The 27220-nt window shown below is 41.3% G+C and overlaps 1 protein-coding gene across 4 annotated transcripts in view; it reads left to right on the top strand.

Annotated features, from left to right (window-relative positions):
- Nucleotides 1–27220, top strand: part of CSGALNACT1 (chondroitin sulfate N-acetylgalactosaminyltransferase 1) — a 405248-nt gene that overhangs the window by 337363 nt on the left and 40665 nt on the right. For all 4 annotated transcript variants that reach the window (XM_077274367.1, XM_077274359.1, XM_077274374.1 and 1 more), the window contains one exon: nt 23210–23426. In XM_077274367.1, coding sequence (XP_077130482.1) covers nt 23210–23426 — 217 coding nt within the window. The remainder of the gene's footprint in view (nt 1–23209; nt 23427–27220) is intronic.

Raw genomic sequence — 27220 nt, 5'->3', positions numbered from 1 at the left:
GGACCTGTGCATTATACTATGTGTACTATATGAGGGTGCATTATACAATATGTAGGACTTCGGGATGCATTATACTATATGGAGGACTATGAGGAGTGTATTTTACTATATGGAGGACTTTTGAGAGTGCATTATACTATATGGAAGGCTATGGGGAGTGCATCATAATATATTGAGAACTATGGGGAGTGAATTATACTATATTGATAACTATGGGGGTGTATTATACTATATGGAGTACTTTGGGGAGTGTATTATACTATGTGGAGGACTATGGGGCACATTATTATATATGGAGGACTATGGGGTGTGCATTATACTATACGCAGGACTATGGGGTGCATTATACTAAATGAGCACAATGCTGTCTATTCATTGAGTGACTGGATTGTTTATCCTGGCACAAAAATCATTGTTGTCAGCATCACATCTCCCAGTGAAAACTGCAGATATGCTGCTGTTAACATGATACTGTAAAGGAACAGATTGATCTAATAGTGATCGTTCTGTCCCCATCATTCTTCCTCAGCTGGTGTAATGAGGCTGGGAAACAAGAGTTGAACGACTTCAATATTGTCGATCACACTTATTAATGGAATAAAAGCAGCGCATGTAAATACAACGATTGTGTGATGGTGCAATATGTTAGCATTTGGAGCCCTACTTTAAAGGGAACCTGTCACCCCGTTTTTTGAAGATGAGCTAAAAATAGCGTTAAATAGGGGCAGAGCTGGGCGTTACATTAGTGATTAGTGTCTTTGTGTGCCTTTATTACCCACCTATGCTGCCGAAATACCTTTGTAAAGTCGCCGTTTTCTGCTGTCACTCACGCTGGTCTGGTCCTATGGGCGTGGTGACAGTGCTGTTTCTCCCCCAGAATCCTGCTCATCATTACGTTGGTGGCGTAGTGGTGTGCGCATGTCCAAAAGGTGAATCCACTGCCCAGGTGATGAAAAACAGCGCAATCTGCGCTATTCAGCCGTTTACCGGTGGGCGCGGCCATCTTTCCTGTGGCCGCGCGTGCACAGAAGATGGAGCGCTCTGCTGCCCGGGGCTTCAGGAAAATGGCCGCGGGATTCCGCACGTGCGCAGATGGAGATCGTGGCGGCCATTTTCCTGAAGCCCCGGGCAGCAGAGCGCTCCATCTGCGCACGCGCGGCCACAGGAAAGATGGCCGCGCCCACCGGTAAACGGCTGAATAGCGCAGATCGCGCTGTTTTTCATCACCTGGGCAGTGGATTAGCCTTTTGGACATGCGCACACCACTACGCCACCAACGTAATGATGAGCAGGATTCTGGGGGAGAAACAGCGCTGTCACCACGCCCATAGGACCAGACCAGCGTGAGTGACAGCAGAAAACGGCGACTTTACAAAGGTATTTCGGCAGCATAGGTGGGTAATAAAGGCACACAAAGACACTAATGTAATGCCCAGCTCTGTCCCTATTTACCGCTATTTTTAGCTCATCTTCAAAAAACGGGGTGACAGGTTCCCGTTAAACTTTTGCCCCACTTTGTCTAAAACCAGCCTTGCCCTTATCGACGAGCATTAAACAAGCAAACCGAGTGAAATACATTGAGAGAGCAGGGGGTGATAGAAAGTACAATTTTTCTTTTCTTAGTAGCTTATTTTTTATCTGTGTAAGCAGAAGAACTGACAAGTTTATGGCGATCTGAGAAACCATAGCTGTCTTGACTGGAAACATTCAATGGCAAATAACTGAGATTAGTTTCACCTTAAAGTATTTTCATTAATCAGGTGGCTAATTCAAATCTCGGGATCAATTACACAGGTTTGTAAGGGTAAATTTGTTTGAAAAGTAAATGGTGATTTTTATATACCGTACTTTCAATCACGGAACTTAATAAAATATCGAAAATATTCCATCACATTCAGTTTTTTGAAAACACTGACTCAATAGGCTTTTTCTTGCACCATATTTTGACTCCTTTGTGAATCATTTAATGGATGATTTTGGTGTTTTTTCTTTCATAGTACAGAAGCAGAAAAAAGGATTTTTTCTAATTTTTTCTCAAGACTGTGCTGTAATGTATTGCAGTGATGTTTCTGGCTTGATGGAAAAATGTAACATTGACTACGATTATTATTATTTATTTATTTATATAGCAACATTGTCTCCATGGTGCTGTACATGAGAAGGGGTTACATACAAATTACAGTAAACAAACTAACAATTACAGACTGACACAGAGGGGTAGGCACACTGTCCTTGCAGGCTTACATTCCACAGGATGGTGGGGAAGGAGACAGTAGGTTGCAGGGTTGCGGCAGCTCCGGTGTTGGTGAGGGGGTAGCTCTGGTAGTGGTGAGGAGGCAGCGGGGTCACTGCAGGCTGTGGGCTTTTTTGAAGAGGTGGGTTTTCAGGTTCCGTCTAAAGGATCCGAATGTAGTTGATAGTCGGATGTGTTGGGGCACAGAATTCCAGAGGATGGGGGATATTCGGGAGAAGTCTTGGAGGCGGTTAGGTGAGGAGCGAATAAGTGTGGAGGAGAGGAGGAGGTCTTGGGAGGACCGGAGATTACGTGAGGGAAGAGATTACGTGAGGGAAGATATCGGGAGATTAGTTCAGAGATATATGGAGGAGACAGGTTATGGATGGCTTTGTAGGTATTAGTAATTTGAACTGGATACGCTGAGGGAATGGGAGCCAGTGAAGAGATTTGCAGAGGGGGGAAGCGGAGGAGTAGCGAGGAGAGAGATGAATTAGTCAGGCAGCAGAGTTAAGGATGGACTGGAGAGGTGCAAGGGTGTTAACAGGAAGGCCACAGAAAAGGATGTTGCAGTAGTCGAGGCGGGAGATGATGAAGAGTGAATAAAGACTATTGATTAATCCAAAGTCTAAACTCTGTGCTACTGCACAATGGCAGCAAGTATGCTTCTGTGCCTGTAGGGAATTATGTGCACTTGAAGTAAAGCTATACACAGTGGGGGAAATAAGTATTTGATCCCTTACTGATTATGTATGTTTGCTCACTGACAAAGACATGAGCACTCTATAATTTTAAGGGTAGGTTAATTTTAAAATTGAGAGATAGAATATCAAAAATAAAATCCGGAAAATCACATTGTATCAATTATATAAATTTATTTGCATTTTGCAGTGAGAAATAAGTATTTGATCCCTCTGGCAAACGAGACTTAATACTTGGTGGCAAAACCCTTGTTGGCAAGCACAGCAGTCAGACTTCTTTGTAGTTGATGATGAGGTTTGTGTCGGGAGGAATTTTAGTCCACTCCTCTTTGCAGATCATCTCTAAATCATTAAGATTTTGAGGCTGTCGCTTAGCAACTTGGAGCTTCAACTCCCTCCATAAGTTTTATATGGGATTAAAGTCTGGAGACTGGCTAGGCCACTCCATTACCTTTAATGTGCTTCTTTTTGAGCCACTCCTTTGTTGTCTTGGCTTTATGTTTTGGGTCAATGTCTTGCTTGGAGACTAAGCCACAACCCATTTTTAATGTCCTGGCGGAGGGAAGAAGGTTGTCACTCAGGATTTTACGGTACATGGCTCCATCCATTTTCTCATTGATGTAGTGAAGTAGTCCTGTGCCCTTAACAGGTAAAGATACATTCATTTCCGAAGATCCCGACCCATAAAAATGCCTTCCTTCAGTTTTGCTTCAGACAGTATCACTGATGTGTCAGAGGCTGCAGACAGTCGCATTGCATTTAGCTGCAGAAGGTCTCAGCAGTTGGCTTTGTAGACTCCTTCCTAGTCCTTCCTATATATGGCACTAGAACCAGTGAGCAATATTGCAGACATAAATGAACTATATGGTTTACATAAAATACAAAGCTCAGTACTATCCAGTGAAATACTCTCATCTCTATGGATGACTGTCATACTTACACTACGAACCCTTAAAAGCATGAAATAAAAAAAACAAAATGAAGAGCGGAGATAAGGCCAATAAAGTAGTAAAAATATAATGCTTTATTAAATACAGATACAAATAATTAAGAAAAAAGGGGCTAAAGATAAAAATAAATAAGTATAGTGTAGCTTGCGAGGGCCAATATAGAGACAAAAGTGGGTGAGATGGATGTAAAAAGAGCAGGGCCTGTGTAAATAGGGTGCACATAGATAATAAGATATTAGGTAAACAGTATCATACACCCCAATACATTACCTTATGTGATAAGGCAGTGTAATGGACACCATCATTAAGTCCATAATACATCAATAGTGATCTCCATTTTATCCTGAGTCAAATACTGAGGAACATGGATCAAAATAATTTTGAATAGATCCTGTGGATATGGTAAGTTTATTGCCATCCACAGGAAAAACCTTACAAGCAAACAACCTGATCAACAAATTTGCCTAAATATAGTGATATTGAAGCACACTTTAATGCAAATTGAACATTGTAATATTGAAAAGCCCCAGATAACAACTACTATAGGAGATGCAAGAGTAGCCACAAGTTTTTTGGTAACGGGGATCATTTACATTTTGTAAAAAGGTATGACACCTGCAATACAGCAGATGTTCCTACAGTATCACTGAAATAATTGATCTATAGGAACAAGACAACCGCATCTTACCTCTTATCACAACTCATCCTGTTATTACAGTGATTACTGTGACGGCAAGCAAGCAAAAACCTGAAAATGACTTGCCCGAATGTGCATTACCTGAAAGTTCAAGGACTGTGCTGGCATTTACTTGTCTGGCAATCACTGCCTTTCAATTGGCATTAGCTGTGTTAAATCTAAGTCAGTTTTTCCATTACATGGCAGACATAAGAGAGTACAGTAAGCCTAATACACACCAGACAGTATAAATGTGGCAAAGAGAATGAAGACTTTAGCGTTTTCTAGCCATATTACTTGGTTAACCCCAGAGGACTCTTTATAGTACTCTGCTAAACAGACTGGCTGTTGACACCAGAACTGTGACCAGGAAGTAAAAAACAAAAAATAAAACCAGAAATATAAGTTACAGAGACATCATACAGGTCTCCAAGCCGCCTCCCTTGCAGATCAAAGAGTCGTAATCTTCATGTTAATCCATAGAAACATTTCCTTTTTTTTGTCCAAGGAAAGGTGTGTACGCAACAATGTTCAATGACTTATTGACCTGTGTAAGTCCTCTTCGCATGAACATTCACATTCCAAAGATCCACACCCAAATATTAATTGTGATTTCATGGGAGTCAGGTTATTGCACAACCTTAATCGTTAATGCATCAGGGATTTGTAGAAAAGTGAAATATGCCTACTTGCCGTACGGACAGCCAGATATAGTGTCTGCTCGAACACTTGCCCCATATCTGGTGCACTCTACTCAAAACTGAAGTCTTAACTGACTCAATACAGGTTATTAAACTTTGGAGAAACTGAGACTTAGGGGCGATCTTATTAGAATGTATAAATATATGAGGGGACTGTTATGGACTGACCTTGGTTGGAGTAGTGGTATTGCAACCACTAGGGGCAGAAGTGGCAGGTAGCGTAGTCAAGTTATAGCCAAGGAGTCAGTACACAGGAGCAGCAATGTAATTTAAAGGAGCAACACATAGCGTAGTCGGGGAAAGTCGGTACACAGGAGCAGCAATATAATCTTAGAATGAAGGAGCAGGTGAAAGGAAGCTTGACTGGAGGCTGGTAGCTCAATAATCTTGCAAGAAAGGGAGTGGTGTGCCAGGTTTAGATATGATATTCAATCAGCGTGGAGCCAGTCAGGAACTCAGGGTGGAGACAATCAGAAACAACACAGGTACAAGTATCTTGGTTAGAATGGAACTGTCCAGTGAGCTGAATAGTTTGAGGGAAGAGCTGCTGCCTGGTGCACAGGAGCTGCTGGGTTCGAGTCATGACAAGGACAGTACAGAGATCTTCTTAATTAAATTTTTGTCTAGGTCTGTGATGGATACAAGGGACATGTATAGTAATGAATGTTTAATCATAATCACAGTCGCATATTATTTACTGTAAAATCTGTGAGACTATGGAACTCTTTGTCATCCTAGTCATAGCCGTTCTTGTCTCATCCCTGTCAGTGAAGCAAGTAGACTTGATCTGAACTCTATCCATTGACTCTTAAAATTGAATCTGCTAAAAACAGATGGAACTCAGATGGGACTCTGAAGTCCAAAGTGTGTTTTCCTAGTCTCATCTGTGTCTAAAGGTACCGTCACATTAAGCGACGCTGCAGCGACAGCGATGCCGATCGCTGCAGCGTCGCTGTTTGGTCGCTGGAGAGCTGTCACACAGACAGCTCTCCAGCGACCAACGATGCCGAGGTCCCCGGGTAACCAGGGTAAGCATCGGGTTGCTAAGCGCAGGGCCGCGCTTAGTAACCCGATGTTTACCCTGGTTACCAGCGTAAAAGTTAAAAAAACAAACAGCACATACTCACCAGCGCGTCCCCCAGCGTCTGCTTCCTGACACTGACTGAGCTCCGGCCCTAACAGCACAGCGGTGACGTCACCGCTGTGCTTTCACTTTCAGTTTAGGGCCGGCGCTCAGTAAGTGTCAGGAAGCAGATGCTGGGGGACGCGCTGGTGAGTATGTGCTGTTTGTTTTTTTAACTTTTACGCTGGTAACCAGGGTAAACATCGGGTTACTAAGCGCGGCCCTGCGCTTAGTAACCCGATGTTTACCCTGGTTACCAGTGTAAAATATCGCCGGTATCCTTGCTTTTGCTGTCAAACACGGCGATACACGGCGACCTAGCGACCAAATAAAGTGCAGACCTTCTAGCAGCGACCAGCAATTTCACAGCGGGATCCAGATCGCTGCTGCGTGTCAAATACAGCGATATCGCTATCCAGGTCGCTGCAACGTCACGGATCGCTGGCGATATCGCCTAGTGTGACGGTACCTTAACTGATCCCTGTAGAGACTTTAATGGCAGAGTTTGATCCATGAAACAGATGAGAATAGGACATGCTCCGAGTCTCAGACAAGAGGCACTGATCTATTTTTACAACTGGTTTGTGTATGGCTCAATGAAATGCTATGGGTCAGTGTGATGTCCGAAAAAAAAGGGACAGTACCAGGACATGTCACATAGAGGTTCGAAAGTTGCTTTATGATAAGATTATAAAATGGTTTATTTAATGCAAATGGCTGAAAAGCAGAAAATAAATCTCCTTGTCTCTTAGCAATATTTCTATTTTAAAAAAGCCAAGCTTTCATATTTTCAGTTACAGACAATTTAATCCTGTAAACCACGTCTGACAATCTTGTCCAATGAATTGAGATTTCCACCTACATAATTATTCATACAGCAACTCCGCTGTTTATACAATACATCAACATCAAAATAGAGAGCAAAACAAGTTCTGACAGAAACACGCTGGCTACATACAAATGCTCTGAAGGGAGAAGAATTGTGAATCTCCGCTAACCCATTATCTTCCCCAAGATTTAGTGGTAAAATCCAATATATACCTGCGGAGAATAAATGCACATTATTTCTATTCAAATCCAATTCATTGATTTATTAAAGAGAATGTATAATTGGTGGGTTTAATAATGGAATTTTACCTGCCAGACAATAAATGCACATTTAAACAAACTGACAAATACAGTTTTACAGGTTTCAATTGCAATTTAGGTTTGTATGCCCACCATACAATTTTATGTTATTATATAAAAATACTTAACATTTTACCCGGTCCAAATTTATTGTGATTAAAAATGATCAGAAAAACATATTTATTTTTTTGCTGTGGAAAACTGTAAACTTTTTTTCTTCTGCTTCTTCTTCATAATAATAATAATAATAATAATAATAATAATAATATAATATATGGTGCTGAAACCAGTGTTTTGCACAATGGTTTCGGCACCATACACAGAGGTCACATTTTTGTTGTGTGCCTATCACTCACAGTGAAATACAGTCTAAAGCCAGTTTCATGGTACTCTCAAAACTGAAATTTGTCACTATTTAATGTGTATGGTTGAACTGAAGCTGACTATATACATATGATGGTTGTGTTACAAAACTTATTCTATGTCACATGTGACAACACAACACTTCAATACAGAGGAATAAAAAAAAATGGACTTTTTGCTTTCCAACATTCACCAGCCCTATTTCCTCCCATCACAGATTTCAGACACTTGGACTCTCACATACCAGCTAAAGAACCACATATTGTAGTTGAATATATGTGGGTTCCTTGCTTTGGTTGGCGCTTCCAGGACTGTTCTGAATCACCTCCTTGTAGATGATGTGGTTTTGGAAGAACCGCTATGTAGACCTGATCAGTGCTGCCGGTCCATCTCCTCCTCAGAATGCCTCTATTAGACTGTCAGAGGTTCTTTAATTGGTAAATTGTCAATGATGACTATGATGACTGTCATCAGGAGCGTATGAAGAAGAGGAGTGGCGCTGAAGAATCCTACAGTGGCAAATAAAGGAGGTGTTGGCTCATTGACCTCAGAAAAGAAGAGCGTTATAGCTAGGTTAAAAGTGCATTGAGTTTCTCCATTGAGTGGCACAAAAGAAGGGAGCCAGAAAACTGTTCTCTATTTTAGAGCCATAAGTGAGTGCAGCAAGAAAAAAGAAATGTGGTAGGAGTATCTCCGTAATGTTTGGTGACGGGAAAGGCAGTGCTTGGAACTCCAGCTGCTAGAGCATGACGGCAGATGTGAAGGGAGTCGCACTCTTCTTGGTGTGCAAACCAACTTTAGATAGCAGGTCAGGCCCACGCGGATGTCACTTTCTTGAGATGGAAATGGCTGCAGAGGTTGGAAACCAGATTGAGCTGGGACTGAGCTAAGCGGAGTAGTGATATTTCTTGTGCAATTTTTATTTGCGCCGTCTGTACAAGCTGTCCATTGGCATCATACGGTTTTATGACTTGTGTTCCCTCTTCCAGGTATTTGCATTTCATCTTCTTTAAAGTGAATCTGTCATATTGAAAATTGTATCTGACCTGCAGGCAGGATGTTATAGAGCAGGTGGCGTTGATCAGATTGATGGATATTTTTGTTGGAAAAGTTTCAATAAAACTTGGTAGTTTATTCTGTGAAATCTCTGGTATTTGTAACCATATGAGTCCAGTGGGCAGTCGTACCAGAGATTTGACAGTCTTCCCTGTATGACTGCATGCATAGCTAGCAGTCAGTCGCTATTAGGACCACCCACTGGACTCATGCATGCAAACAGCAAAGATTTCAATGAATAAAATATAAGATAATCTGAATCTTTTCCAACAAATGTCTATATGATTCTGCTCAGCCTTTCCTTCCCTATACCTTGTTGTCCACTGATCACACTGCATGCACAACATGACCGGTTCCCTTTAAGCACATGAAGAGAAATCCCGTCTGTATTTTGGAGATGTGTATCTTGTCACTTTAGTGGCTGGTTTTCAGTTCATTTCTGCATTCTTACTTCCAAGTCTACTTGAGGACTGCCGCCAGATATGAACTAATGAAGGAAAGTCTTCATCATGACTCAGTATTTCCACTTCAACCATCAACCACAGGCACATTACCCACAGGTTGCTCCTGGCTGCAGCCAAGGCCGAAATAACTCTATGTAATGTCTCAAATAGCAAACAATATTCCCTATTCAGTTGGCACACAGCAAATACTCACCATATGTATTTGTATAATCTATATCATGGCTGCTGCTTTCACACACAATCACCGCCCTTGCATCAACTCTTTACACTCCATCCATATCGGCCCCTCTGTCCTGGCCTCTCCTATGTATAGCACTCATGCTCTGTTCACATTGCTTAACAGTACAGATCCATTCAGTCCCACCATCCAACACAAGAGACGCTCTCACAAATCACTTAACCATCTGCTCACTCTTTCTATCCTCCTTCTCCTAGTTGCTGGAGACATCTCTCCGAACCCCGGCCCCCCATGTTATAGCCAGTCAAACCTCCCAACTGCTACACCCAGAAACCCCTCTAACCTTATTAATATTCCATGCATGCCTTCTGTCTCTTTCAATTGTGCTCTTTGGAATTCTCGCTCTGTGTGTAATAAACTCTCCTTCATTCATGACTTCTTCCTTTCTAACTCTCTTAATCTCCTGGCTCTTACTGAAACCTGGATCCAGCAGTCAGACACCACCGCTGCTGCTGCTCTCTCATTTGGTGGACTACACTTTTCTCATACCCCAAGATCAGACAACAGAGCAGGTGGAGGCGTTGGTCTGCTCCTTTCACCCAAATGTACCTTCCAAGTTATCCCCCAAGTACCCTCACTTGTATTCCCTTCCTTTGAGGTCCATGCTGTCAGATTCTACGTCCCCTTCTCCATGCGAGTGGCGGTGGTGTATCGTCCTCCCGGCCCCTCTCACCAGTTCCTGGATCATTTTGCCACCTGGCTTCCACACTTTCTCTCTTATGACACCCCCACCCTCATCATGGGTGATTTCAATATCCCAATTGCTTCTCCCCTCTCCCCATCTGCTTCTCACCTTTTATCTCTAACCTCCTCTTTCGGCCTCTCGCAGCATACTAACTCTCCAACACATGAAGATGGAAACTCCCTTGACTTGGTCTTCTCCCGGCTTTGCTCACTGGATGATTTCACAAACTCCCCTCTCCCGCTCTCTGACCACAACCTTCTTTCATTCTCTATCAAGAACTGCCATCCCGCTCAGGTCATCCCCACTTTCCACACTTATAGAAACATACAGGCCATTAACACCCAGAAACTTATGAAGAACTTGCAGTCTTCATTGGCCCCAATCTCCTCCATCTCTTGTCCTGATTCTGCTCTGAAGCATTACAATGAAACCCTGCAAAGTGCCCTGGAAGAAGCTGCACCTCCTATACATAGAACAACTCGGCACAGACGGCGACAACCGTGGCACACGCTGCAAACATGTTTCCTGCAGCGGTGCTCCAGGTGCGCCGAACGTCTGTGGAGAAAATCTAATCTGCCCGAAGATTTCATCCATTATAAGTTCATGTTAAAAACATACAACTCTGCCCTTCACCTCTCCAAACAAACCTATTTCAACACCCTCATCACCTCGCTGTCCAATAACCCTAAACGTCTCTTTGACACTTTCCGGTCCCTACTCAACCCAAGAGAGCAGGCCCCAACCACAGATCTCCACGCTGACGATCTGGCCAATTACTTCAAAGAAAAAATTGACCACATTCGACAGGAAATCATTTCCCAATCTCTTCATACCAAGCACTGTCCTCCCTCCCCCACTGCATCTAGTTCACTCTCTGACTTTGAACCAGTTACAGAAGAAGAAGTAAGCAGGCTCCTTGCATCTTCTCGCCCGACCACTTGCACCAGCGACCCCATTCCGTCGCATCTCCTCCAGTCCCTTTCCACGGCTGTCACCTCTCACCTAACAAAAATATTCAACCTTTCCCTCACTTCCGGTATTTTTCCCTCCTCATTTAAGCATGCCATCATACATCCACTACTTAAAAAGCCCTCCCTCGATCAAAATTGTGCCGCTAATTATAGACCTGTCTCTAATCTTCCCTTCATCTCTAAACTCCTGGAACGCCTGGTCCACTCCCGTCTTACCCGCTATCTCTCAGATAATTCTCTTCTCGACCCTCTTCAATCTGGTTTCCGCTCTTTACACTCTACTGAAACTGCCCTCACTAAAGTCTCTAATGACCTACTAACAGCTAAATCTAATGGTCACTATTCCATGCTAATTCTCTTGGATCTCTCCGCAGCATTCGACACTGTGGATCATCAGCTCCTCCTCACTATGCTCCGCTCCATCGGCCTCAAGGACACCATTCTCTCTTGGTTCTCCTCCTATCTCTCTGGCCGATCCTTCACTGTTTGTTTTGCTGGTTCCTCCTCCTCTCACCTTCCCCTTACTGTTGGGGTTCCTCAAGGATCAGTCCTAGGCCCCCTCCTCTTCTCTTTGTATACTGCCCCTATTGGACAAACAATCAGTAGATTTGGTTTCCAGTACCATCTCTATGCTGACGACACCCAATTATATACCTCTTCTCCTGTTATCACGCCGACCTTTTTAGAAAACACCAGTGATTGTCTTACCGCTGTCTCTAACATCATGTCCTCCCTCTATCTGAAACTGAACCTGTCAAAAACTGAACTCCTCGTGTTCTCTCCCTCTACAAACCTACCTTTGCCCGACATTGCCATCTCTGTGTGCGGTTCCACCATTACTCCAAAGCAACATGCCCGCTGCCTTGGAGTCATCCTTGATTCCGAGCTTTCATTCACCCCCCACATCCGATCACTGGCTCGCTGCTCTTATCTGCATCTCAAAAACATTTCCAGAATTCGCCCTTTTCTTACTTTCGACTCTGCAAAAACTCTTACTGTCTCACTTATTCATTCTCGTCTGGACTATTGTAACTCTCTACTAATTGGCCTACCTTTTACCAGACTCTCCCCGCTCCAATCTGTCCTGAATGCTGCTGCCAGGATCATATTCCTCGCCAACCGTTACACCGATGCCTCTACCTTGTGCCAGTCATTACACTGGCTACCCATCCAATCCAGAATCCAGTACAAAACTACTACCCTCATCCACAAAGCACTCCATGGCTCAGCACCACCCTACATCTCCTCTCTGGTCTCAGTCTACCAACCTACCCGTGCCCTCCGCTCTGCTAATGACCTCAGGTTAGCATCCTCAATAATCAGAACCTCCCACTCCCGTCTCCAAGACTTTACACGTGCGGCGCCGATTCTTTGGAATGCACTACCTAGGTTAATACAATTAATCCCCAATCCCCACAGTTTTAAGCGTGCACTAAAAACTCATTTGTTCAGATTGGCCTACCGCCTCAACGCATTAACCTAATTATCCCTGTGTGGCCTATTAATAAAAAACAACAACATAATTACGTTCCTCCATCATGTTCTCATACACTTTATGCAGTTAATAGCCTCTGTGTCTGTACTGTTACATACTTAGGCAGTTAACTGGTTCATGCAGCTTTACATGAACACCCGAGCCTTACACTATGGCTGGTCCAAATAACTAAAGCAATTGTTACCATCCACCTCTTGTGTCTCCCCTTTTCCTCATAGATTGTAAGCTTGCGAGCAGCAGGGCCCTCATTCCTCCTGGTATCTGTTTTGAACTGTGATTTCTGTTATGCTGTAATGTCTGTTGTCTGTATAAGTCCCCTCTATAAGTTGTAAAGCGCTGCGGAATATGTTGGCGCTATATAAATAAAATTATTATTATTATTATTTATTATTATTAACATATTGTAGTTAAATGAAAATGTATAAAATACTGTTAGTGATATATTCCGAATCTTTTTAAGCACAAACAAGTATATACAAGTTACAACCATGTGCCATCATATAATCTGGCACAATTTGGAAAAAGCTTAGTAGAAATTCACAGGAATGAATAAACACACAATGCAGTTCTTTTGGGCCCAGAATGGTGCCAACCTACAGCAAAAACCGAAATCCTGCTGGCGCTTGAGCTGCTTGCTGAAAACAGAGTAAACAGCAGCTCTTCTTCCAGGCTGCTCTGTCAAGGGGGTGTGACTGCTGATGTCATTTTGATTGACAGCCGGCTTCCCGCAGTCACACTCCGTCAACAGAACAAAGTGGAAGCCTCTGAATCACCGGCAGGAGCAGCCTGTGGCCACTCTGTGCAGGCAGAGATCAGCGCTGGGCACAACAGGGCTGGTAGTCAGCAACCAACTGCCTGTTAGTTCTTCAGCCCATAGTGGAAAAATGTAATAGTCCTGGATAACCCCTTTAATGCACACGATAAGCCAGAAGTTTCCTAACTTATGAAAAAAAAAATTGCTCTTTTGTGCACTAGACTAAAATGCCTCCTCCTTGCCCTTTGGTTACTGTCAATTCAGCCATGAACTGAAGTCAGAATTAACTCTAGAAGAGGAAGAGTTGCCTGGCAGCAATGAAACCATTCCATGCCTCATCTCTCCTTGTATTATTTGAGTTTTTGCAAAATTAATGTAATTTACATTTCACATTAACAAGGGATCAGGAAAAGTGTCTGCCCTTTATGAGCATAATTGTTACTGTAAAGAGATTTTAACACCTTATTTTTTTGTGTAATGAAGAAGTAAATTTCAATTTAATTGTTCAGAAATTGTGCCATGTGAGGATCTTGATGTTAGCCATTGACTAGATTTAAAGTCCATTATCATCACGTTTATATGCCATCTTTATTCATGCTCTTAGTCACATGTAGAATGTAGTGTATAGTTTAAAAATTTATCTGGAGGTTCAGGCATACATTTATGCAGGGCTGATGTTATGTTAATGTGAAGTTCTGAAGCATTGATAATAGACATAAGTGAGGGTTGTGCAGTGGTCTGCCTTGTAGGATGAAGGCATGCAGAAGCATTTAGAAAGAGAATAAAATCAAACATGGCACAATGGGTAAATGCTAGATGTGGGATGTGGAAGGAAAAGGTGTGTGAAAACACAACCTTGATTAAGGGGGTAGAGTTTCCTGTTGAGAAGAGCAGAGCATCCAGATGACTTAGGAAGACTTCTAGGTAATGCTTTTGGGGGAAAACGGATATGCAAACTAGACTCATCAAAGAGGAAGAAAGCTGGCCAAGAGCTTTGGCAAATGAGCTCTGGTACATTATTAAGTCAAACCAGGGTATTCTCTATGACCTCCCCTGCTTTCTCGAATAGCATAATTCATGGCAAGACTGATTATAGGGTTGACATTGACATTTAGTGTTGCCCTCTTTTGTAGATCTGGTTCTCTAGTGCAAGGAGACAGGTGGGTTAAGGGGCACATGCTAAAAGTCTAAAAAGACATATTATAACCTGTTTTTCTTATATTTCAGGATACATCGGGGGGGGGGGGGGGGGCTTATCTACAGCATTACAAAATGCTGCAGATAAGCCCCTGTTGCTGGTGGCCTTAGTTTGTAGGCCAATTTTGGGGTGACAGATTCCTTTTAAGTTTTTCACTCTTTGTTTCATTAATGTACACTCTGCGCCCCATCTTGACTGAAAAAGAAACAGAAATATAGTAATTATTGCAAATTTATTAAAAAGAAAAACTGAAATATCACGTGGTCATAAGTATTTAGACCCTTTGCTCAGTTTTGAGTAGAAGTACCCTTTTGAACTAGTACAGCCATGAGTCTTCTTGGGAATGATGCAACAAGTTTTTCACACCTGGATTTGGGGATCCTCTGCCATTCTTCCTTGCAGATCTTTTCCAGTTCCGTCAGGTTGGATGGTGAACGTTGGTGGACAGCCATTTTCAGGTCTATCCAGAGATGCTCAATTGGGTTTAGGTCAGAGCTCTGGCTGGGCCAGTCAAGAATGGTCACATAATTGTTCTGAAGCCACTCCTTTGTTATTTTAGCTGTGTACTTAAGGTTATTGTCTTGTTGGAAGGTGAACCTTCGGCCAAGTCTGAAGTGCAGAGCACTCTGGAAGAGGTTTTCATCCAGGATATCTCTGTATGTGGCTGCATTCATGTTTCCTTCAGTGACAACCAGTCATACTATCCCTGCAGCTGAAAAACACCTCAATAGCATAATGCTGCCACCACCATGTTTCACTGTTGGGATTGTATTGGGCAGGTGATGAGCAGTGCCTGATTTTCTCCACACATACCGCTTAGAATTATCACCAAAAAGGTCTATCTTCGTCTCATCAGACCAGAGAATCTTATTTCTCATAGTCTGCCATAAAGGCCCCACTAATGGAGGGCTGCAGTGATAGTTGACTTTGTGTAATTTTCTCCCATCTCTATCCTGCATCTCTGGATCTCAGCCACAGTGATCTTGGGGTTCTTCTTTACCTCTCTCACCAAGGCTCTTCTCCCACGATTGCTCAGTTTGGCTGGATGGCCAGGTCTAGGAAGACTTCTGGTGGTCCCAAACTTTTTCCATTTAAGGATTATGGAGGCCACTGTGCTCCTAGGAACCTTGAGTATTGCATAAATCTGTTGCAACCTTGGCCAGATCTGTGCCTTGCCACAATTCTGTCTCTTGCTCCTTGGCCAGTTCCTTTAACCTCATGGATCTCATTTGGTCTGACATGCACTGTGAGCTGTGAGGTCTTATATAGACAGGTGTGCGCCTTTCCAAAACAAGTCCTACCAGTTTAATTTTAAGTTTACCAGTTTAATTAAACACTGGCATCCAATGAAGGAGTAGAGCCACCTCTAGGAGGATCACAAGGAAATGGACAGCATGTGACTTAAATATGAGTGTCTGAGCAATGGGTCTGAACTTATGACCATGTGATATTTCAGTTTTTCTTTTCTATTAAGTTTGCAAAAATTTCTACATTTCTGTTTTTTTTTTCAGTCAAGATGGGGTGCAGAGTGTACATTAATGTGAAAGAAATGAACTTTTTTGAACTTACCAAATGGCTGCAATGAAACAAAGAGTGAAAAATTTAAAGGGGTCTGAATACTTTCCGTACCCACTGTATATTTGGAAACTCTTCCTTGGTTTAGCACATCAGAATTTATATGATGTTCTGCATTAAAGAAAAACAGCTGGGGTGTTTTACATGGCTTTGCGTTAATCAGGCTCCTCATAGCTGGCATCCACTAGTGGAAATATTATACATGAAGCTGTAGAAACCCTTGACTTCTATTCCTGTTAATCTGCAGGGTCTTTTAATTTACACTGTTGTGAGTGCTAGAATAGCAAAGCATGCTTTGTTTTAATCCTTGGCAACTATGTCAATACATAGAGTAACATTGGCAGTGAGAAAGTCTGTCTTGCGACTTACAATGTTTACATGGAATTGTTGCCAAGCTGAAGCTCCTTGTGGTAAATGAGATGTGAACCAGACAAATTAACGTTTTTCACACATGTAACAGTCTTTAATGTAGATTTATAGCAGCCATGCAAAACTGCTCACATAATATAGATATTACATCATCTACCAAAAAAGGTATGAAGTGACTAGAAAATGATTGCAGTATATTTGGGTTTTCTGAAAAGGGCGGCTAAGTATGAGGATAATATGACAATGCAGTCAATCATATTAAGCAAACCCACACATCTTTTCAGAAAATAATACCTTTAACGTAAAACATTCTGTATACTTTTTCCTTGACTGTACCATTCCCTGACCGTAATTGGAGGTCCTTTTTGTTCCATCTTGTCCCTGTCTTTTTAAACCAATTTTATCTGAGTTTCAATAAAGAAATATTTTATTCACGCATTTTCTAGACACTTCATACCTTTTTTGGTAGATGATGTAATATATTGACCAACTGAAGTGCTTTTTTGCCAAGTTAAATAGGATTATGGGATTAATCACATAATAAAGAGCATGCCTTCACCCTCACAGGTTAATAAACTATGTTGTGTTTTCTCAGAATGTTAAATGATCCCCTTCAGGTTGCATGGCTGGTAAATACAGGGCTGTGCCAGAGATGCAACTCCGCCTCATTCATTGTGGTGCATTTATTTGCATATTACCATGCTTCTCTGAATAGTGACCCTCAAGTAATAGCCGATCAGGATTTTCACAGTAATAAAACTTTTTTGCTTTTTATAACTGTGGATATCACATTGGATAAAGGGTCTGATTATTGTTAGGCACTATAGCGGAATTTGTGGACTAAAATCTACAAGGTGGCATCATCCTGTGGCTAATCTTTAGGAAGTTTAGTATATTTGGGCTCAAAAGGCATCACTCAAAGGTATTAGCTAGAACAGAGGTCATTAACCGTGGGCATGTGTGCCACATTTGGCACCATGGTCATATTTGCCGACACTATTACTAGTAGTAAAAATACGCCATATGTCGTGAAGGGGTTAAAAACTACACGGTCCCACTGTTTGTTTCCTGCTCATCCGTAGTGACCAGTGGCTGCACAATTTGGAATTTTTAAGTTCCAGCCAATGGCAAGTAGTAGGTGGCCTTTGGGCTACAGAAACATTCAGAACATTTACCAGAACATGAGGTTTTTACAGGAGAATGTTGAGGTATGTAGTGAGCATGTGTGTCTGGGGTTGGGGTAGTAAGGTGTGCCGAGCTTTGTGTAATTACATTTGCTCATTTAGCCTTTCTACCCAGCCAAATTTTCTCTTTTCTCTGCTCCATGTAGAAACAGGAAGTCTCTTGTCCCTGCATTTATTATTCCCCTCTTCAACTCTTGACACAGCTGTTCCCTCCTCCCTCCTGCCAGGGACTTTTGCAGTGTCTGATGAGTCATGTAGGGAAAATTGACCTCCTGTTTCTACATAGAGCTTAGAAGGATTCAGCTAGTCAGGTTTTAATCACGTGAAGTCATAGACCCAATGGAAAACAGAAGAACAGCCGAAGTGTAGGTCAGCGGCTTTCTCATAGAGAACACGAGCGCTCAGACGAGCAAGCACTTCTGAGTATGGGAGTGTCGGCTGACATGGCTGTTAGCCAAATGTTACGTTGAAACATTGTTTATCATACAGCCATCTAATGTGTATGGCAGCTCTACTACGTAATGGCATTCAGGTCTGTCCTAGTGACATATTCCATTTACTCCATTACTTATAAATCAAAGGTCTTGATGACTTTCAGTTGTCCAAATAAAATGCAGGGAACAAAACCTGCACAGGTAGTAAACACATCTGCCTACGTAGACAGAAATGGCTATGTGCAAGCCCCATAACAGTTTGTGTTATAATACAAGTCATAATACAAAAATATTGCTGACATCTGATCTTGACTGTGCACCCAAGCTGGGACACATTACATAAAGATAGAACTTCTTATGAATGATTTGTCCCGGAAGATATAGCATGCCACATTTATGGTAATTTCTTCATGAGCTTATTCCTAAGTAGTTAAGAATACAATAAATATAGCAGCACACTGTCTTTTGCCATGTAGGATCTAAGATAACATAAAGAACTACGAGCCAAGAGCTGGAGTGACTGTAACCTATAAAGTCATGGTAGAAGAATGCTGTGACTATTACAGATGTGGAAATTGGCATCAGCTACAGACTTCTCACATACAGAGACTATAGAGCAATTGAAGCTGCAGCTGTGACTAGTTTTGGTTCAATCCAGTATGCAGCACTTTCACAGGGATCTTACATTTTATTCAGATTTTTTAATGGCCTGAGCTCTTTGATGCTGGAAAACCACTCAATGACCATGAAACTTACTGAATTATTCAGTAACAGTGGTGCACAATGGACTTGTAAACTGAACAGCTATCAGGGAGATAAACCACTCTAGTTTCTTCGGTCACATGGGAAAGCATCCTTTACAATACCATACATAAATTGAGATATATCAAATGTTTCTGGGTACAAAGGCGTAAAATGTTTCAAGTAAAGAACCAAATAATTTCCCACTACATCAAAGTGCTTTGTTGCCTTCTATACAGCTGTTTATTTAACCATGTTCTTCACAATGAAATAATCTTAATTCTACACAAAAATATGCTGCTTTATATCTGTGTTATGTTTATTTCAAATGTAACACATTTATTTTTAGTATATGTAGTAAATACACATATATAACATGATGGGTAGTTAGGGGACGACCACTGTCCATACAGCCGCTTGGTGGCATATAGAGGTGAAGATATCTACATTTGTACATTCATACATACATCCTTCTGCAGAGAACCACCAAACTTCAAAAGTGCATCACTTTCTCTGAAGGGCCTATTAACTTCACTTTATGGATATATTAGTTCTAGCTTTTAGCAGTTGAGAAAGAGTTGTAGGAGTCTGGATCTCTGATATCAGCCTTGGTGGGCTACCACCATTAATTAATAACAAATGGAAACCATAGTATCTATAATAACAAGTGTATAAAGAAATACAAACATTGAAATGGTGAAGATGGAATCTACAATTTTTTTTTAATGTTCCTTCATCTCGATCTTGAGCCATCGTGACTTGATGTGTCGTATTTATGGCTTTGGTTTGGTTTCCCCCCCCCCCCATTTTCTGCTTTCAATCTCGGGTAACTGTCATGATACACAAAATTGGATAAAACACTGAAAAAGAAAATGTATACACAGTATATTATACGGTTCGAAGAGTAGATATTGCTGCATAACTACATCCCAATACCTGCTCTAGTTCTGTAATAAAACTGTTGTGTATATCTACATATTGTAAATTGATAATCCACAGGTTGGATTGGGACATTGCTATGTTGGCAGATGAACAAAGCAATGCGATCTACTACAAATCCCTCAGGCCCATGAGCTGGTAAAGGAAAAAGAAGAATGTCCAAAATAATTAATTTGTTAGGTAACTGCCTAACATGTTCAATATTATTTCCATTGCCAAACCGGCTCATTATTTGCTGCAGTTTTCATTGACATAATCACAGAATATCTTTGAATCAAGCACTTTCCCTGATAATTGGGAGAGTCAAAATCTAAAGGTCAGAAGTCTTGATACTGTGTCAGACATATGATGATCAATCCTGAACTGCAGCAATTTTTTCTGAAAATCTTTCATATGCAAAATTACTTGAAGGCAAATGTGTTTTAGTGAGAAAGCGCTTTAAATATTGGCTATTAATATTTAGGAATGAAATAGTGTTGGCTTTTCTTACCGCAGTGTCATGATAATTTAGAAAAAATATTGCTAATAACATCTACAGAGGTTTCAGCCATTGTGTTTCATCCTAACATTGTGACTGAAGCCTTTTTGTAAAAACTATTTTTGTCTGACAACGATATAATACTTTGAATGCTGCTGCTCTCCATGTTGCCCCCAGCCAATCTTCTCATGTTCTGCTGTGTCCTTCTCCATGGCAGACGGAAGCAGAAGCGCTTCTTACAAAACTCTGTAGTGCTTATGCATACAGCAGAGCTACTATGAAGGAAGACAAAGTGCCTGCAGCTTTGCTTAGTGGAATTGTAAGCATTCAGTGAGTTGCCATATGGTGCTTGGGTGGAGTGCCGTATTCTGGAGATATTGTATCTCTAAGGCAATGTAGAAACTGATGACTATACATTTATGATACAGTCCTGGGAAGAAGAATAATAGTGGTTTTCTACTACTATTTGACCCTCTTTCATATGTTCTACCTTTTCATATCAATCAGTTTTCTAATATTCTTCCATTACCTGCACTTCTTTTATGAGCGCATCTCGGTGTCGGTCAGGTAATACTTTGTTGATGTGCAGGCACTACTTCTTGTCTGTTATATCTGATCCACCAATCATCTGGGCACACAGTTAAGATGTAAGTAAAGTAGTATGTCACTCTGTTCTTGATCGGGCCAGAGCTGTCTTTAAATGATTGACAGATGTCTGAATACGCAAGCTCACATGACAGACTTCACGTCCTCTGCACTTACCTTGCTGATACATTTGCGCCAAAGTTATAGCCCATTTAATTGAGAAGAGCTGTGATGACAAGCACATTGCTTGTTAATTGTAGAGTCCGGCAATCCAAAGCATCGGCAAGATCTGTGAAGACTGACCTGAACTTGCGCACTCACACATGCATTCAACCAGGAGCAAAGTGACATGCTCTTCTTATCGTGTGCCCAGATGAGGGAGACATCCAGAAGTAACAGACAGCAGTGAAGAGTTAGGACATGTGAAAGAGGGTCGAATAGTAGTGGAAAACCCCTCCAACATATACAGTATAATCCTGTCCCAAACCCAGGCATGTGTTAAGGAAGGTAATAAGATGTAAACTTGAACAATGTATTTACTGACTTTCTTATTAAGTAGAGTGTATACATTAAAGGTTTTTGGATATTATTACAGATTTCTAAATACAGATATTTCAGTAACATTACAGCACCTTTCTTATCCTCTGCTATATGGGCATCTGTCAGTAATATTGACCCTCCTAAGCCATTTATGGATATGCAGGTCACAGAAAACCAAATAAAATGATACCTTGATATCTGCCATCCAGTGTCTTATTCCAGAGAAGTCCATGTTTCTTATGTGTAAATGAGTTGTTCTAGGCTATGGGCCAGACACTGATCTGCATGAGAATCTGCCTCCAGAGCTTATTTTATTTGAAGGGTCATTACCAGTTTGATGTGTAATGGCCGCTCTCCGCGCTCCTGATCTGACTGCAGAGGTGTGTGTGACTATAAATGATACATCTACAGGTTCCTCTCAGTGCTTCAGCTTTCATCTCACAAGCAGTCAGGGTTACAGTACAGCAGAGCTGTGAGAACTGCAGCAAATGTGTTTATAAGGAGAGAAATTTCAGCTCTGTGCGAAGTTACATGGCTCATGCTGGTAACTCCCCCTTTCATGTAAATGAAGCTCTGGAGGCAGATTTTCATGCAGATCAATGTTCTGCCCATAGATCTGAACAGTTCATTTACATATAACAAAACATAGATTTCCCTGGAATAAGACATTGGATCGCAGATATCAAGGTATCACATTATTCAGCTTCCTATGACCTACTTGCTGCTCCTTAGGAGAGTTGAACTTACTGACATTTTGCATTTAAAAGAGTTGTATTGCTTTAGCAAGTCTGCAATAATAAAGAAAAAAAAGAAATAACTGCACACTTGGCTCTACGTCCCCATAAAGAGAACAGGTGTGCCTCTGAAAATACCAGGGACATCCTCTCCTCACCATGACAATTCTGGAACAGAAGACAACAGGATACGGACTTGCTGATTCACAAACATTCAATAGCTGAAACATCTGCATGAGTTTCCTAAATGTATATGGTTTGGTAGAATTACAGAACAGAATGTCCAAGGGAAAAAAAATATGACCGTTGCTTTTTTGTTGTTGTCGTCACAGCAAGAAAAATAAACACCAAAATAAACTAAAGCTCAAAGGATTTTACAAGATCATGGCCATATCTGTGTATAATTCTATGCAGATGTTGCAATTGGTGGGAGCAGTAGTAACCACTGAGCCAATCTACTGACTTGTTACTTTTTATTTTATTTATGATATTGTCTACTTCCTTACTTGTCAGTTGATACTTTTGCAAATCACTCAATTTGTTAAAACATTTACTCAATGTGTTTCTCATTGAGTTTATTACGATAGTAAGTCTAACAACGTGACTTGTAGGGACACAGCACATAACCTTGTTTATCTGTAGAGATTAAGTGGAAACACAACAAGAAAGTCCATTTCAGGATATATCATTGTTGTATTCTATGCAGTTTTGATTTCTCAGCCACCCTCGGTCTTTTGCTTTCTTTCATTGATATGTTTTCAAGCTACCAGTGTACTTTTCCATATTGCTTTTCCTTTCTTACGCATACTATATTTACATCCATTGGAATACATATACAAAATAGCTACTTCCCAACATTTAAGCCATTCTAATAGTTTGTTTTGTCCTTTTCAGGAATTTACAGGACAGAACGTAATAAAGGAACATTGTATGAACTGACTTTTAAAGGAGATAGGAATCAGGAATTTAAGCGCGTTGTTCTCTTTCGCCCATTTGGACCTATTGTGAAAGTCAAGAATGAAAAGCTGAATATGGCCAATGTCCTTGTGAATATCATTGTTCCCTTAGCAAGAAGAGCTGACAAGTTTCAGCAGTTCATGCAAAATTTCAGGTGAGGCTGTTCATTTCAATCAATCTGTCATTATATTTTTCTATGCTGGATCGCAGGTTCTGTATATTTCTGTATATTATTGGCAGGTTTTATTGTTATGAAACAATATTTACTGTAGAGGTTAACTCATGTAGTATGTTAGTGCTTATATGGTGTTTTTCCATAGACTTGACACACACAAGCGTTTAGGTGCTCACTACATACGATCTAGATAAAGGCACCAATGCCCTGATTTATCAAAGCTTTTATGACAAAATTTGGAGTAAAAAATTTTGAATAGTCGCAAAATTTCTGTGAACTTTGCTTCTGTCCCGAGATTTCAGTATAATGTGTCTTTCATCTACTAGGGGGGAGCAAAACATCCTCCTGTGTGCATGTAGGTGCAGAAAATAATGCCTTCTTGTATTTCCCATACAATGAGCTTCTCTCATTCATTAAAGAAGCACTCCTCCCATCAAAGGTTTTATCCTGTTAATATATTGCAGTCATCATATTATATGACACTGTGTACTTACAATTGTTCATTGTGCCTTTCTACCCAGCCAATTGTTCTGTTTTCCATTATGTCTATTACTTCACATGATTAAAAACTGGCTAGCTAAATCCTTCTAAGGTCTATGTAGAAACAGGACGTCTCTCTGGCCTACAGGAGTCATCATTAGAACTGCAATTCTACATCACTGCAAACTCCCTGGCAGGGGGAGGAGAGGAGAAGCAGGATTAGGAATTGAAGAGGAGATAGAGATTGGTTGCCAGGAGCTTTGCAGTGATATAAAATTGTAGTTCTAGTGCTGATTCATGCAAAGAAAAGAGACTTTCTGTTTCTTCATAGAGCTTAAAAGGATTCAGCTAGTCAGTTTTTAATCACGTAATGTCATAGACGTAATGGAAAAGAGAAGAATTAGCTGTGTAGAAAGGCAAAATGAGCAATTGTAAGTACACGATGCTATATAAAATTAAGATTGGAATATATTAACCCCTTCTCGACCTTGGACATATCCATACGTCCAGGTGACTAGGTACTTAGTGACCTTGGACGTATGGATACGTCCAGGTGACTTTTTCTTCGCTCCCTGCACTTTAACCCCTAAATGCTGCAGGAAAAATGTGATTTTTTTTCACGGCTCTGTCATGCACCCAAACAGTAGTTTACCCCCACATATGGGGTATCGTTGTACTCAGGAGACATTGTACAACAAATTTTGGGTTCCATTTTCTTCTGTTGCCTTGTGAAAATAAAAAAAAATTGGGGCTAAAATAACATTTTTGTGAGAGAAATGTGATTTTTTTTTCTTTTTTCACAGCTCTACATTATAAACTTCTGTGAAGCACCAGGGGAATTCAAGGTGCTCACCACACATCTAGATACATTCCTTAAGGGGTCTAGTTTCCAAAATGATGTCACTTGTTGGGAGTTCCACTGTTTAGGCACATCAGGAGTTCTCAATACCTGACATGACACCTCCATCACTCCATTCATTCTGAGCTCTGCCGTGCACCCAAATAGTAGTTTTTCACCACCTATGGGGTATCTGCATTCTCAGGGGAAATAGCACAACAACATATGGTGTCCATTTTATCCTGTTACCTTGTGAAAATAATACATTGTAGACTAAAAAAAAAAGTTTTTTTGGGAAAAATATGATTTTTTTATTTTCACGGCCTTACGTTATAAACTTCTGCAGAAAAAATAGAGCAAAATAGGGTTTTATAAAAAAAAATCATAGGTATAGGTGTCAGATTGTGCTAACTTGATCCTTTAGTGATATGCGTTTTTAAGTTGTATTGTTCAGCTGCAGATCCACGAGTCACAGGGTAACCATCAAATATCTGTGGCAGAAGGAATTTTTGTGGAGATCCTCCGTTCTGCTGAGTTATTAAAGATGTAAATCCATGAGAATATTTAATAGATATACCATATATACTCGAGTATAAGCCGAAGGAGTATAAGCCGAGACCCCTATTTTTGCCACAAGAAAAATGGGAAAACTTATTGACTCGAGTATAAGTCTAAGGTGGGAAATGCAGCAGCTATTGGTAAATTTCAAAAATAAAAATAGATACCAATAAAAGTAAAATTGATTGAGACATCAGTAGGTTAAGTGTTTTTGAATATCCATATTGAATTAGAAGCCCCATATAATGCTCCATACAGTTCATGATGGGCCCCATAAGATGCTGCATACAAAATACGCCCATATAATGCTCCATAAAGTTCATGATGGGCCCCATAAGATGCTCCTTATTAAAAGATGCCCCATATAATGCTGCACAAAAGGTTAATGATGGCCCCTTAAGATGCTCTATAGAATGTTATGTCCCATATAATGCTGCATAAAGGTTGATGGCCCCATAAGATGCTCCATAGATTATGCCCCATATGCTGTTGCTGCTGGGATGAAGAAAAAAAAGACATACCTCTCGTCGCTCAGGCCCCTCGGCATTTGTGATATTTACCTGTCCCCGTTCCACCGCCTTGTGCAGCTCCGTCTTCCGGCTCTCTGACTGTTCACTAACTACGTCGTCGCACCCTCTGACTTGAACATGACAGCCAGAGGACGCGGAAGACGGAGCCCGGTGGTGGAATGGGGACAGGTGAATATCTCAGTGCTCATCCTCCACTGTTATACTCACCCTCCCGGCGCTGTCACTGCTTCTCCGTCGTCCCGGGCCAGCAGCTTGTTTCTGTGTTATGCAGTTACTGGTACCGCTCATAAAAGTAATGAATATGTGGCTCCACCCCTATGGGAGTGGAGTCTCGTCCATATTCATTACTTTAATGAGCGGTACCACGTGATCGCTGAGTACAGGAAGAGCTGCGGGCACCGGAGAAGTAGGGACATGCAGAGACATGCTGGGAGCAGGTGAGTATGATTTGACAGCTGCCGCTCCCCCTTCCTTGCGACCCCCTGGGACAGTGACTCGAGTGTAAGCCGAGAGGGACACTTTCAGCCTAAAATAATGGGCTGAAAATCTCGGCTTATACTTGAGTATATACGGTATTTCCGTTTTTATTGTACACGTTTCGAAGTTAGAAGTACTTCTTCAGGAAGCAATCACATGTCACAAAAATTCCTTCTGACACAGATAAACTTCTGCGAAGCACCTGGGGGTCAATTTTTTCACATCTAGATAAGTTCCCTGAGGGGTCTAGTTCCCTAAATGGTGTCACTTTTGGGGATTTTCCAATGTTTAGGCACATCAGGGGCTCTCCAAATGTGACATGGCATCTGCTAATTATTCCAGCAAATTTTGCTTTCAAAAAGTCAAATGGTGTTCTTTTCCTTCCAAGCCCTGCTGTGTGCCCAAACATTAGTTTTCCACCACATATAGGGTATTAGCGTACTCAGGAGAAGTTGCACAACAAATTGTATCGTGCAATTTCTCCTGTTACCTTTATTAAAAATGTTAAATTGGGGGGCTAAAAAACATTTTAGTGGCAAAAATCTTATTTTTTTATTTTCATGGCTCAATGTTATAAACTTCTTAGAAGCACTTGGGGGCTCAAGGTGCTCACCACACATCTAGATAAATTCCCTGAGGGGTCACATTTCCAAAATGGGGTCATTTGTGGGGGGTTTCCACTGTTTAGGCACATCAGGAACTCTCCGAATGCGACATGTCATCCACTCTCGATTCCAGCCATTTTTGCATTCTAAAAGTCAAAGGGTGCTCCTTCCCTTCTGAGCTCTGCCGTGTTCCCAAACAGTAGTTTTACCCCACATGTAAGGTATCGGCGTACTCAGAAGAAATTGCACAACACATTTTAGAGCTCATTTTATCCTGTTACCCTT

The sequence above is a fragment of the Ranitomeya variabilis genome, chromosome 1 (assembly GCF_051348905.1).
Source record: "Ranitomeya variabilis isolate aRanVar5 chromosome 1, aRanVar5.hap1, whole genome shotgun sequence".
Taxonomy (NCBI): Eukaryota; Metazoa; Chordata; class Amphibia; order Anura; family Dendrobatidae; genus Ranitomeya; species Ranitomeya variabilis.
This window is presented reverse-complemented; position numbering and strand designations above follow the sequence as displayed.